The sequence below is a fragment of the Callithrix jacchus genome, chromosome 8, assembly GCF_049354715.1.
Source record: "Callithrix jacchus isolate 240 chromosome 8, calJac240_pri, whole genome shotgun sequence".
Taxonomy (NCBI): Eukaryota; Metazoa; Chordata; class Mammalia; order Primates; family Cebidae; genus Callithrix; species Callithrix jacchus.
In genome coordinates, this window is record NC_133509.1 from 36,301,474 (window position 1) to 36,316,392 (window position 14,919).

Sequence of the window (14,919 nt, forward strand, 5' to 3'; positions counted from 1 at the left end):
TACAGATTCAACGCTATCCCCATCAAGCTACCAATGACCTGCTTCACAGAACTGGAAAAAAACACCTTAAACTTCATATGGAACCAAAAGAGAGCCCACATAGCCAAGACAATCCTAAGCAAAAAGAACAAAGCTGGAGGCATCACGCTACCTGATTTCAAACTATTTTACAAAGCTACAGTAATCAAAACAGATGATTCTGATACCAAAAACAGAGATATGGACCAATGGAACAGAACAGAGGCCTTGCAGGCAATGCCTCACATCTACAACCATCTGATCTTGGACAAACCTGACAAAAACAAGTAATGGGAAAAGGATTCCCTGTTTAATAAATGGTGTTTGGAAAACTGGCTAGCCATGTGCAGAAAGCAGAAACTGGACCCCTTCCTGTCACCTTACACTAAAATTAACTCCAGATGGATTAAAGACTTCAACATGAGACCTAACACCATAAAAACTCTAGAAGAAAATCTAGGCAAAACCATTCAGGACATAGGCATAGGCAAGGACTTCATGACTAAAACACCAAAAGCATTGGCAACAAAAGCCAAAATAGACCAATGAGACCTAATAAAACTCCAGAGCTCTTGTACAGCAAAAGAAACAATCATTAGAGTGAACTGGCAACCAACAGAATGGGAAAAAAATTTTGCAATCTACCCATCTGACAAAGTGTTAATATCCAGAATCTACAAAGAACTAAAACAGATTTACAAGAAAAACAAACAAACCAACCCATCAAAAAAGTGGAAGAAGGATATAAACAGGCACTTTTCAAAAGAAGGCATATATGAGGCCAACAAACATATGAAAAAATACACATCATCACTGGTTATTAGAGAAATGCAAATCAAAACTACATTGAGATACCACCTCATGCCAGTTAGAAAGGTGATCATTAAAAATTCCGGAGACAACAGATGCTGGAGAGTATGTGGAGAAATAGGAACACTTTTACACTGTTGGTGAGAGTTGTGGAAGACAGTGTTGCAATTCCTCAAGGACCTAGAAATAGAAATACCATTTGACCCAGCAATCCCATTACTGGGTATATACCCAAAGGATTATAAATCATTCTATTATAAAGACACATGCACACGTTTGTTCATAGTGGCACTGTTTACAATAACAAAGATGTGGAACCAATCCAAATGCCCATCAACGATAGACTGGACAAGGAAAATGTGGCACATATACGCCATGGAATACTATGCAGCCATAAAAAATGATGAGTTGGTGTCCTTTATACGGACATGGATGAATCTAGAAACCATCGTTCTCAGCAAACTGACACGAGAACACAAAATCAAACACCTCATGTTCTCACTCATAGGTGGGTGTTGAACAATGAGAACACATGGACACAGGGAGGGGAGCATCACACACTAGGATCTGTTGGTGGGGTGCCAAGGGAAGGACAGTGTGGGGGTGGGGAGGTCGGGGAGGGATAACATGGGGAGAAATGCCAGATATAGGTGACGGGGGGATGGAGGCAGCAAACCACATTGCCATGTGTGTACTTATGCAACAATCCTACATGATCTGTACATGTACCCCAGAACCTAAAGTACAATTTAAAAAAAAAGAATCCCTAAAACCCAGCTATGACTTGTTAGCCTGTCCTTTTTTATGGCCCACTTTCAGGCTAAACCAATGTATGTCTTCCTTATATTGATTTATGATTTTTCCCTACAATTTCTGTCCATTGGAAATGCATAAAACCAAACTGTGATGTCACTGTCTCACAAAACATTCTCAGGATCTCTTGGGATTGTGCTACCCAGGGCCACAGTCAGCATATCAGCTCAGAATAAATCTTAAACATATTTTGGCAGAATTTGGGTTTTTCCATCATAAATATTTCCCCAAATTATGTGCTTTTTAATGCTAAAACTGATTTAAAATGATGTTGTGTTGGAATATAAAGCATTCTATATAAAGATACGTGCATTTGTATGTTCATTGAAGCACTATTCACAATAGTAAAGATATGGAATCAATCCAGATGTCCATCAATGATAAGATGGGATAAAGAAAATGTGGTATATATACACCACAGAATACTATGGAGCCATAAAAATGAATGAGATCATGCTCTTTGCAGAGACATGGATGAACTCGAAGTTGTTATCCTCAGCAAACTAACCCAGAATCAAAAACCAAACACTGAATATTCTCACTTAAAAGTGAGAGCTGAACGATGAGAACACATGGACTGGGGTGGGGAACAACAAACACTGGGGCCTGTTGGGGTCAGGAAGGAGAGCATCAAGATCAATAGCTAATGCATGTGGGGCTTAATATCTTGGTGACAGATTGAAAGGCACAGCAAACCATCATGGTACACATTGACCTATGTAACAAACCTACACGTCTTACACATGCAATTCAGACCTTAAGATAAAATAAAATTTGTTTTAAATTTTTTAAAAAAAGAAGATGAGAGAGTGATAATGAAGAAAAAGAAGAAAAGTAAAGTAAAGGATAGCAACAAAGGAGAAACAGAAAAGGAAGAGTAAGAAGGAGAAGAAACCAAAAAAAGAAAAAACACACAAAATGAAACCCTGCCTCTGGAATGCATTGTCTTTATTAATACAGATCTTACCGCCAGCAGTGGCTCACACCTGTAATCCCAGCACTTTGGGAGGCCGAGGCAGGTGGATCACGAGGTCAAGAGATCGAGACCATCCTGGCCAACACAGTGAATCCCTGTCTCCACTAAAAATACAAAAATTAGCTGGGTGTGGTGGCGCACGCCTGTAGTCCCAACTACTTGGGAGGCTGAGGCAGGAGAATTGCTTGAACCCAGGAGGCGAAGGTTGCAGTGAGCTGAGATCATGCCACTGCACTCCAGCCTGGTACCTGGAGACAGAGTAAGACTCTGTCTCAAAATAATAATAATAATAATAAAAAATAAAGATCTTACCACACTTCAGTTCAAAACCACGAAATCTGACAGCAGACAATGTGTCTGTAGGGCAGACATAAATTCTGTCTCCCAGTACCAACATCATAAAATGCTTGTACTATATTAAGAATTAGATGTGTTTAGATACTTATATTTGAATGTAAGTATGACTGATGGTCTAGGAATTCATAACTCTTCAAAATGTTGAACCAAACCACTTGTTTAATGGAGCAGTTCTTCCACTCTGAGCCTGCTTGGTGTCTGGAATACATCTCTGGCTGGGAATGGTGGAGATAGGGATTTTTGCTTTCTTGCTTCCACTCTGAGGGAGCTGAATAAATAGACTCAGTGATAACTCAACCAAAAAAAGTCACTTAAGTTGAAAAAGTATAGTAGTGAAAAGAAATTTAAAACTAGGATTTGATATAGTATAAAATACTCACAGTGCAAACTTGACTATATTCCTAATCCAATTTTATTCTATTGTCGATGTGGCTACTCCATTTATAACAAAAATAATACAGTTCAGCTCATTACAACACCAATTCTATTAGCAACTGCAACTTATTTGTACTTATTAGTTACAACCCTTAATTTTAAAAAATTGAGGTGGATTACACCCACAGAAACATATATTTGAGGCTATAAATAGAAATGGAAAATAAAATTCCATAAAGAAAAAAGTTAAACATACCAAAGTTAATATTCGAGTAATTGCATATTAAATTTATTTTATGTGTAATCTTAAAAGATCATTTTCTTTAAAGCTAATGGAAAAAGATTCGATGTTTTGAAATTCTCATATTCGAATAAAACAAAATGTACTGGTTCATTAGGAACTTTGATCTTATTCCTGACAGTTGTGAGTTCTTTAAACACAAAACTATGGACAAACTAAGGGCAATACCCTTAACATTAATCTAAAAGAACATGCAAACACATTATTTATGGAGATTTGTCATTCTGAAGTCACAGCAGCAAAATACAATGAGGTATCCTCAGTGGAGAACTAAGCCAATCAAACATGATCAAGTTAGAAAAGTTAGAATTAAAACTTAAAATATCTGATTAGCCTTCTCAAAGATCTATTGCCTCACAGTGGTAGCTGGTCTCCAAAGATGGCTCCACTTCCTCACCACCCGGCAAACACGTGCCTCACATCCAAAGGTAGGTAGGTCTTAATAGTCCATGCCCTTGAATCTGGGTGAGGCCTATGACATGGATGGAATTCCACATCATGCAATTCCAGGCTATGTTTGAAGAAAGTCTGGTAGTTCTCACTTCTGTGCTCGTGAGACATTCTGCGCTGCCATGGAAAAAGTCTGACTATGCTGCTGGAAACACAATGTACAGAGGCCATGTATAGAAAGGGGACAACCTGAGACTATAGGAAGGAGAATCAAGAAATCAAGCCAACATCGAGGACATATGAGCCCATGTGAGCCCAGCCAGCCAGCCCCCAGCCCCTTGAGTTAGCCTACAGTCAATATGTGGGATTAACACATGTGACCAGGTCAAGAGGCTGTTCAAGATCTAGCCCCAACAAACACACCCTGAGCAAGGCCTAGTTGCTGCATCTGGGGCTCAGCCTCCCCATTTGAAAAAAACACATACAATGGCTCCATTACTGGGCAGGTTCAGGCAAGAGGCTACATAAGAGAGAGCTTTAAAACTTGGAAGGCCCCCAGCAGAGCCAGACAAGTGGCTCTTTGCTTCCTTTATTCCCCTCTTCAGTTGGTCCATTTAGATAAACCACACCCAAGTAAAAAGGGCTGCAGGCTCAGTGCCTGGTCACAGAACCAGATGCATATGTGAAGAGGTCATACTGCCTGTTCCAGCCCAACTGACATTGTGGGGCACGGAGACCAGATTCCCCACTGTGTCCTGTCTAAATTCCTGAGCCACAGAATCATGAGAAATAATAAAATTGTTGTTTTAAGCCACTAAGTCTGGGCAATTTGTTACATAGCAATAAAGTAACCAAAACACTCACAAATGAAAATACCTTGTTTCATGGCAGTAGAGAGCCTAGGCATGATCTTGCTTCCCTTTAGTTTCTCTTTATGATGCCACAGTGATTTCGTGTATAAGTTCGAGTACATACGGAGGTGGGAGGATTCTAGGCCCTCCTTCCCTCTGTCTTTCACAACCAACTGGTCAAGTACTACCTGCGTTAATTCTAGAACCAGCTGAGCCTATTCTTTCTTCATCCCTTCCACTGCCTTCCACCGTCACGGACTCTCACTATGACTCCTGTCTTAGCCTCCTCAATTCAAATCTCCCTGTCTTTATTCTCTCTCATCTCTGAATCATCTACCTTCACACTTCTGCCCAATGGCAAAGATCTGATCATGTTCCTGTCTTCAAATCCTTTACTAGCTCCCTCTCTTGCCTTTCACAACAATGAGTGACATTTATGTTTCCACCAGTCCCTCTCCTTTCCCTAATAACATCACTACCTATGTATGGGCTCACAAGTTAGCTCAAGGTTGCAAACTGCACAGCTCCAGGAGGCACTCCTTTCACAGACTACACCACGAACCACGCCACCTGGAATCATGCCATGTCAACCGTGCTCAGCCGCACTCCGTGACCTCAGACCTCAGACACTTTATATCCCTTTCCCTTGATGTATTTCTCACTTAAGGCCTTCCTTTATTTCTTGGCTATTTTTCCTCCAAGCTCTAGTTTATATAATTAACCATACCCAGTCAATCAGCTCATCAATATTGCTCACAGCTCAACCCTCAAAAACTATTCTATTGAACACGTGCCACACACTCATTTACTAGATGTTCCTAGAGAGAAATAAAACAATCAAGATCTCTGTCTTTAAAGAGTTCTCAGTCCTAGGAGGCAGTCGCTTTTTATGACACAGATCAGAGGTTGTTAAACTTTGCTGAGAAGGATCAAAAAGCAAATGTTTCAGTTTTGTGGATGTTACTGTCTCCTCTGCTGCTGTAGGGAGAAAGCAGCCAGACATAATAAGTCAATAAACAGGCATGGATTTGTTTCAGTAAAACTTCATTTTCAAAAATAGGGAGCTTGGTCTTCAGTTTGTCAACTGCTGATAAACTTTTTTTTTTTTTTTGAGACAGGATCTTGCTCTGTTGCCCAGGCTAGAGTGCAGTGGTATGATCAAAGCTCACTGAAGCCTTGACCTCCTGGGCTCAAGCAATCCTCCTGCCTCAGCCTCCCAAAGCATTGATATTACATGCATGAACCACCATGCCCAGCCCTAACAGACTTTCACTGTGAAGTCACTTCTGATCAATCCCATTCCCACGGTGATGCTTCCCTTAGCTTGTAACAGCATCTGCCTTCAATAAATGTCAAGTCTTCCCACATAGCAATGATGGGAGGGGATTCTTGGGAAATGAAGGTATAAAGAGTATGAAAGAAAAAAATGTACCAGCTACAAAATTTATTATAACCGAAAAGCAGAAATATATTAGGATTAAGAGCTCCAACTATGAAGCCAGATTTCCCAACTCTACCACTTACTAGTTTCTGTCCCTGGAGTAATTATTGAAACTCTGCATCCCTTGTTTCTTCGTCTGTTAAATGAATAAATAAGTTTAATCTTCCTCATAAATGACATGTTTTAAAGGAATTAGTATTTGCAAAGTACCATCCTAAGTGAAACATCAGAGCTTTTTTTTTTAATAATTATGGCCGCAATTTAATGTAAAAAGTTGGGCTGAGCTTACAGGCAACCAAGGTAAAAAATGAAAAGAAAAAAAACAATTAAATAACTCATAGGACTGGTCAGGATTTAAGACACATACTGATTTCCACTGGGAAGAGAAATACTTCTTGCAACTCTATTCAGAGACAAATTTCTAACAGAGGACATGACAGTAAGAGGGTTCTGAACATAAAGAGCAATGCCTCCAGCTCAGAAGCCCAGACAATGCCCGGGAGGCTGCCTGCAATGGTTACCTACCATCCTCATACAAGTCAAGGTCTAATATTAAAATATAATGCACACGCTGTCCAAACTCCCAGTGGCTCTGACATCCCGCAATTCTTTCTGTTTTATTAATACCTTTTCAGAAAGTTTCTTGTTGGACTAAATAATACTATGTGATTAACCATATTTAGGATTTGTGTGAACCAGCATGAAAGAATATTAGGAATTTTAAGTGGAATTTTACCAATGTTTTAGGCCTGCATTTTTGTCCAGTGGAAAGAAAAACCAAAACCATAACTAAAATTAATGGAGAAAGAAAATTTAACATTAAGATTTCGTCTTCAGAACTTAACCTCTGCATAGCTCAACTCTCACATCTGTGAAGGGAGGCTTAGGAAAGGACTTAGCTAGTAGACTGGCGGCTGTGAGCATTAAATGAATTATCACATGCAAAACACTAAGAACAGTGCTTAGCATACAGATGTTACCTAAATGTCACCTACCATGGCTGCAATAGTTATTATGAATTTGTTTAGACTTAAGACCGACTCCCTTTCCAGGGATGCTACCATTCTGTGCACTCATGGTTCCTGAAGAGCCCCCAAGGTTATAGGATGTATGCCTCTGGCCTTCCACAGAACTAAACTCAAGCTGGCATTCAATCAAGCCTTCTTGAATTAATGAACTTTTTGAAACCCCACTTAATGACAAGTTAGTGGTAAAATGCTTACAAAGGATTCTGGCCTTTGATGATGTAACAATCTAATGAGAAAAATCAACTAGAACAATCATGAAACACTAAACTATCATGTGCCTGAGTTAGGCCACATAACTCAGGCCTGATGTATTATTATTGATGTCAGCTTTTTCAAAGAATCTCATGGGAAAAATTCTAAGTTGCTTAAGCAGGCCCATTTGCTGGATTCATGTTTAAAAACAGGGAAATTGTTAAAATAATTTATTTCTCTTTCAAGAAAACATTTTTAAAATCTTATTTTCACATTGAAAATAAAGCTAAAACTCCCAAAGTGGTTAGGCTGATTGTTTGGCTTATTCTAACAAAAAGCCAACACACTAGTGCATGAATACTCTAACAACTTTTTACATTTTGCTTGATTACAGCCATCAGTATAATACTGTAATTTTAACGTATGTGCTACACAAGACAATAGAGGAACATTTTAATATCCTTTAAAATTCCAAATAAGGTTGAAGGGAAGTCTGTACTCCATTTCCATCAGCTGTCATCTCATTTCACCATAGGTTGATGTATGTTTTAATTAATTTGTTTTACCAACTTACACATTTTTATAAACAACTTCTATGTCCTAAATGTTATGAAATGAGTCACATAAATAAATATTTTGTCTCTACCTTCTTGTTTCACGTGTGGAATTGCTGAAATCTTCTGTTTAAGAATACTTTTAAAAAAAAAAATTGTGTCCCAATATTTTAGCATAATCTTTTCAATAAATGTAAACCATACCACTGCAGGAGTCTTTTCCATATTTAATTATTAGCCCATCTGACTTCAGATGAAGTCTTAAAGTCCCCTTTATAAAGTTAAATGAACTTTACAAAGTCTACAGAACTTTTTCTGTATTCCCTATTACAGTTCTTTATTTTAATAACAGACTTCTATGTAATTAATCCCTTGGAGTTTGCCATCACATAATCTACCCTGTGTATGAATTGTTCCATGTGTATTTTTCTGGCATCAAGACCTCTGGAAAAAAATAAACAAATAAACAAAGACCAAAAGGAATCACGCACAAGGGGACAAATTGTGTCAAATAGAACTGGTCTCATGTACCCATAAACCATGCAACAAGGGCAGAAGTCTCAATCCATCTTATCCGAGGGTTGGGAAAGGAGATCTCACCGTAAAGAACTTTTCCCTTTGACAGGAAACAGTAATATTTCCTTACTTGGGAGCAAAAGCAATAAGGCTATCATAAATAAATGGTGCATAACTACTGCTATTCAAGTAGTGTTGGGCATTTTTTTTTCTTTTTTTGGACTGTCTCCCACACTTTTTGCCTAATTATAGTTTAGAATTTCACTGAGAAAAATTTCTATGAATTGAAATTCAAACAAATAACGTTAGGATTTTATTGTTTTTCATAAAGCCATGTCGCATGTCAAGCAATGCCCAAGCAAAAGAAAACTACTATACATTTATTATTTTGCAGAGTTTTGAAACTTGAACAATTCTTATTTGAAAATACAGAAAAATATAATTTTTGCAGAGTGGATGGGGACCACACTGATTCCATTAAGAAAAAAAAAAGATTTCCTGTAAAAACAGAAATTGGCAATTTACTCTAAGAAAACACAGCAAAAGCTGGGAAGAAATTTGAGGATGCCTAAATTTCCACTGTGGAACAACTTTTGCTGCCCAGTAGGGAGAGAAGAAAAAAAAAAAGAACACCTGCAACAGGATGGGAGGACAGGAAGACAATCTGGGACTACACATCCAGTGAGGGGAAAAGAAGGCAGGTTTCTAATCCAGGAAGAGAGGGAGTTGACAAGGAATATATATGTGTTTTAAGAAGACTACCAAGGCAGATTTTGTAGCCACCTGCCACATTAAAGAAAAACAAGAAGGTAGTATTTGCTGGGGAGATGGAATCAGTGCACAGCAGATACTGAGTTTAAAGCACCTTTTAACTAGAGGAAAGATTAGTGAGGTGCTGAAAGTTGCTGCCACCAACTGGGCATCAGGCAGACTTGGGGGTTACAAATCACTTTCACTTCATAAACTGTGCATTTCCAATCAGAATGGTAAACAGATTTCACTGTAGTCAAAGAGGTTAGCTCTGAAGTGGGTAATATTTTAACAGGCAAAAACAGAAATTTTAAGCAATAACTGGAAAAATGTAACACTGCTTTTTCTGATGATTTGTACAGCAGGGCACCGTTAAAGAATTTATTCATATGAGACTGCAATGGTAATAAGCAGAGGAAATAAATTTTAAATGTTATTCAAATTTAACATGAGAATTGGTGTTTGCTTAAAATCTATGGGAAAGCCTTTAATCCAGCAATTCTACTTTTACTAATCCATACCACATATAAACATGTGTATGTGAACACAGGTATGTAGAAGAATGTTGGTAATAGCAAAAGACTTCATGTAATCTAAAGAGCCATCACTAGGGAACTATTCCAGCCACATAATGAGATTCTATACAAGAAAATGGGGTTGGGTGCAGAGGCTCACGCCTGCAATCCCAGCACTCGGGGAGGCCGAGGCGGGTGGATAACTTGAGGAAAGGAGTCTGAGACCATCTTGGCCAACATGGTGGTACCCTGTCTCTCCTAAATATAAAACAGCTGAGCTTGGCGGCATGCGCACCTATAATCCCAGCTACTCTGGAGGCTGATGTAGGAGAATCACTTAAGCCTGGAAGGTGGAGGCAGTAAGCCGAGACTGGGCCACTGCACTCCAGCCTGGGCAATGGAGCAAGACCATGTCTTCAAAAAACAAAAAAAAGAAAAAGAAAGAAAATGCATGATGTAGCTCCATATGAGTTAATAGGCAGATGAATTAAAGATATATAAAAAATGAGTAAAAGGTTCACAAATTGCATGAACAGTATAGTTCATGTATTAAAAAGGTTACACACACATACATATATGTGTATATATACATATATATTTATGTGTCTATTTGTACATGTATACATATGCTTATAAGATATATAGAAAAATACACAAGAAAATGATCTCTGAAAGGTGGCAGGAAATTACTTTTAATTGTATATATTTTTAAATTATTATTTTCACCACCGTGTGTGTGTGTGTGTGTTTATCACTTACTATAAAGTCTTTTTTTTTTTTTTGAGATGAAGTTTCACTCTTATTGCCCAGGCTGGAGTACAGTGGCGCAATCTCAGCTCACGGCAACCTCTGCCTCCCGGGCTCAAGCAATTATCCCTCCTCTGCCTCCAAGTAGCTGGTATTACAGGTATGTGCCACCATGCCTGGCTAATTTTGTATTTTTAGTAGAGGCAGGGTTTCTCCATATTGGTCAGGCTGATCTCGAACTCCCGACCTCAGCCTCCCAAAGTGCTGGGATTACAGGTGTAAGCCACCGCACCTGGCCTATAAAAATCTTATAGTTAACATGAGAATTAGGAGCACACATAATTACAATTATATTAATATCCTGTTTTTAGGAAGGCTTTATAAATAGTTTGCAATAGGATAAGGATTGTGTTAGTGATCCAATATTGTGAGGAGCACAGAGAGTTATCGCTCTATAATCACAAACAAACGTAAAACTCCACAGAAAAAGGACTAGTGTGAGTAAAAGTGTGGCATCCTGTAAAGCGACAAAGTAAAGCTTAGTTTCTTTTTTCACATTCAGTCTGTGCCTCCCAGGGAACACACTAGTTGGTGACAGCCCAGAGAAATGAGACAAACGTCTGACCAGGCCTCACACCTCCCTGCAGATCTTTAGCCACAGAATTAACCCCCTGCTTCCTTTATACATAGGAGCAATGTTACCAGAATAAACATTAAGATAACATAATGTAAGAGAAATACGTTTTTGAAGGAAGAACACTGGACTAAATGAGGTCTTCTTGAGAACATAAGAGAATCAGAGCTTCAGTCTACTTACTGAACTTGCCATGTGCCGTGCACACAGGGCAATAGACGTCTGCTGTCTGATGACAGTCAGGCTTACCATGATAAGCAAATTTCCTTCCAACATTATCGGAATTCTGGGTTTATTTTCCACAAAGGCCAAGATGGAACCGAATTAATCGTAACTATTTTCTGTGCTATTTTATCACGGCCTAAGTGCTTGGCTCTTACAATCATCCTGTCCCTACTCCAGACTAGGACTCAAAAACTGGTCTGTTCAGTTTATTGCGCTTTTTCTTCTCATAACTGGGTCATACAAACACAAATTTTACTACATATACATGACTATAACACTCCATAACAACAACAAAAAAGAATAAGTGAAATGATCAGCCACATATCGAATTGGATGCCATCACTTGGTGACCCAGAGTCACGTAATAAAGCTACAGAACCACTCAGGAAAAGTGTATCAGTGATAAAGGTAAGAATTTAACATAAAACCTCCCTATATATACTGTCTGGGTTTGTTTAACAGGCTCCTCTAAGAAGATAAAAGGGGTCATTTACAATCCATCCTGCTGTTTCCATGGAGGCTTTAACTTAATAGCAGAAAAATTTCTCTTTTAATCTGAAAAGCCTTTAAGGAAATGTATTCTTACTGTCCTTCAATACAGGAAAGTGATAACACTTAGTCAACCTGCCTAATTTAAATCTTTCCCGTGGAAACATCTATAATAGGGGGCATGGGAAGCCAGTGAAATGATCAATTGCATGTACAAACACCACTGGTTAAAAATACCTCGATAAGGCCGGCCACAGAAGCATTGCTCTTGCAGTGAAATAGCCCCACACAACCCCAAAAAACAGTTCTCAGAACCACTTGCCCTGTTCTGCTTCCAGTATAGACATCTGAAAGGAAGCATTGCCCAGAAAACCCAATTTTAATTTTAACAAGCATAATTTACTGGAGAGTCAAGTACTGTTTGATTTCTCCGCTGACTGTCATGGGAATCCCTTCCTTTCCTTGCCCCCTTTCAAATACAGCATCTACCAAGATGGCCCCAAGGCAAGGACTTTCCTCTAGACAACCAGAATCGGTATTGCAGGATAAGGAATGGGCTTCTCCTCTTCTTCCACTTGCAACTCCTCCCCTTCTTCCTCAAGGAACCCTTCTTGCCTCCCAAAATCTGCCTCAACAATGGCCCAAGCTTCCTTTTAATCGTGTCCTCTCCTTTGATGCAGAAATCTTTGGGAGTAGGAGCAAGGTAGTTTAGCCACAAACGGGGTGAGGACTAAGCAACAACCCTAGCACCCCGGTGCCCCCAGGAGGTCTTGCTAGAGAGCCTTCCACAGGGAGAATCACCCCGCCAGTTGTTCTGCATCTTGAAACTTGGGAGACGGGGAAGGAGAGACCCACACTAAAGGAAGGGACCGTTTCTTTACCCTTTAAGTGCGTCGTGTCCTCCGCCTCCTCTTCTCTTGGCCCGGCTGGCTCTGCTTTCCTTCACGTTCCCAGCCTCCAAATTGGCGTCCGCCCCATGGCTCGTGTAGGACGCTAAAAGCACGGTAAATCCCAGGACGATCTCCAGCAGGCCCCCTCGCCACATGATGCCGAGCCGCCGCCGGCACCCGCCGCCTCCTGCTGCGCCCAGGGCTTGGTCTGCGGCCGCCGCTGCGCCCTGAAGCGCACCGCGCCGCCGGGGTCCCGCTCTCCTGCCGCCCGTCCCCCGGGCCGGGCTCCTCCCGCCTTCTCCAGGCGCTGCTCCCACTTCAGGAGGCCCCTGCCAGCTGCAACACAGAGACAAATCCCCGAGGCGGGGAGATTTTCAGGGCATCGGGATGCTGAAGCCTCGCGGTCCCCATTCCCGAGCCCGACCCGTGCGCCGCCTGAGCGTGGCGCAGTTAATTTGGGTAAGGGAAGACCGTTTGGTCCACAGCTGGCTGGAAACCCCAGGCCCCCGGCGGCAGCAACTCCAGCCGATCCCTCGGCCTCGCTGGCGCCGCCAGAAGAGCGCAGCGCAAAGTACCCATGTCCCCGGCGGTCCTAAGCCCAGGGCGAGCTCTCTGGGTTTATTTTTCTAGTGGCACGAATTGCGCGCGATGCGCGCTCTGAACGCCCCACTCTTCAGCCTGCCCTCTCCGCCGGGCTGGAAGCCCGCCGCGCCGTCCCCGCCGACTCCGGGCGCTGCCACCGCCCTCCGAACATCTGACGCGGAGCCCGGCACCAAGAGCCCCGGGCCAGGAAGCTGTCAGGCAGGGGAGGGCCAGAGCCAGCTGTGGACGTTCCGGGACAGCCCCTCACCCCAGTCCCCGTCCCTGCCCTCCGCGCGGCGCAAACGCAAAAGCCTCCGTGGCCGCAGCTCCAGCCCCGGTGGCCGGCCGACCCCCGTCGGGACCCCGGCTGCACCCACTGGAGAAGAGGCGGCTCCGACTCCCGAGGAGGCGGCGGCGACTGCTCCCGGTCCTGGCCGCTACAGTCACCGCTCCGCCCGCAGCTGTCCCAGCTGTGGCCGCCTGTCCGCTTGTGGCACCCACAGTCTCTGCCGCGGCTCCCGCGGCCCCCTCCTTTCCCCACCTCTTCAAGTATCGTCTGCGCAGCGGTTTCTCGCGAGAGAAATACTTGTTTAAAAAAAAGAAAGAAAAAGAAAATGACACCCCCCTCCTTCATCCCCCCTCATCACCACCCCACCCCCCGGCCTCATCCATCCTCCCTTTCCACTCCCCTTTGCCAGCCACCGCCTCGGCGCGGGGCCTCTCGCCCGCAGGATTAGCACAGTGGGAGGAGGCAGAGGTGATCAGGTCCTGCCCGGCCTGGGACTTTTTGCCTTGAGGTGGAGAGGAGAGAAATGGGAAGAGGTGGAGTAGCGGTTTTAGCCGGTTCAGCAGCTGGGAGGTCTAGATCCGAGATTAGCCTCTCCAGTGATCGCGGAAGCCCTGCTGGAGCAGAAAGCCGTGCCACCTGCACCAAGAATGCGCGCTGGAGACTGCTGCCCCGGAGGCCTGGCCGGAGAGGAGACCAGTCCCCGCTGCCCGCCCCTCCGGGTAGCGCGTTCCCTTTGCCTCTCCCGCCGGACACTCAGCAGACGCCAGAGGCCGGGAGGCTAAGGCAGGGCGCGTCGCAGACCAGGACCGCGGCAGAAGCTGCTGTGCCGACCAAGGAGAGGGCTCCGCCGCCCCTCTTGCCCCCGGTGTCGAGAGCCCACTCCAGACGTGGCTCTTCCGAGGTTCAATTCAAACCATCCAGGCCTGAATCCAGGTTGCTCTCTCTAAGTCGAAGTCCAATCCAGGGGCCTGTAAATGTTGGAACCTAGGATTTAGGATGGGAGTGGTCAAGGGATGGTCCTCTTGCCCAGCCCAGGTTAAGATTGGGGTTCACCTGGAGGACTCTACTTACATCCTCCCCCCCCCGCCCCCGACCCGCACACACACAGCTGCCTCTCCCCAAGTATGCATGGCACAGTGAATTTAGTGGCTTTGAAAGGTATAGTATTTGTGGCAT

The 14,919-nt window shown here is 42.8% G+C and overlaps 1 protein-coding gene across 3 annotated transcripts in view; it reads right to left on the minus strand.

Annotated features, from left to right (window-relative positions):
- The window catches only part of FBN1 (fibrillin 1), a 234,630-nt gene extending 220,668 nt beyond the window's left edge, over positions 1–13,962 (minus strand). For all 3 annotated transcript variants that reach the window (XR_013520968.1, XR_013520969.1, XM_009005406.5), the window contains exons 1-2: positions 13,832–13,962; positions 12,864–13,208 (exon numbers count right to left, since the gene is read on the minus strand). Coding sequence is in view for 1 of the 3 variants with exons in the window: in XM_009005406.5 (XP_009003654.3) it covers positions 12,864–13,027 (164 nt within the window). In the remaining 2 variants the exon portion in view is untranslated. The remainder of the gene's footprint in view (positions 1–12,863; positions 13,209–13,831) is intronic.
- Positions 13,963–14,919: the final 957 nt, after the last annotated feature.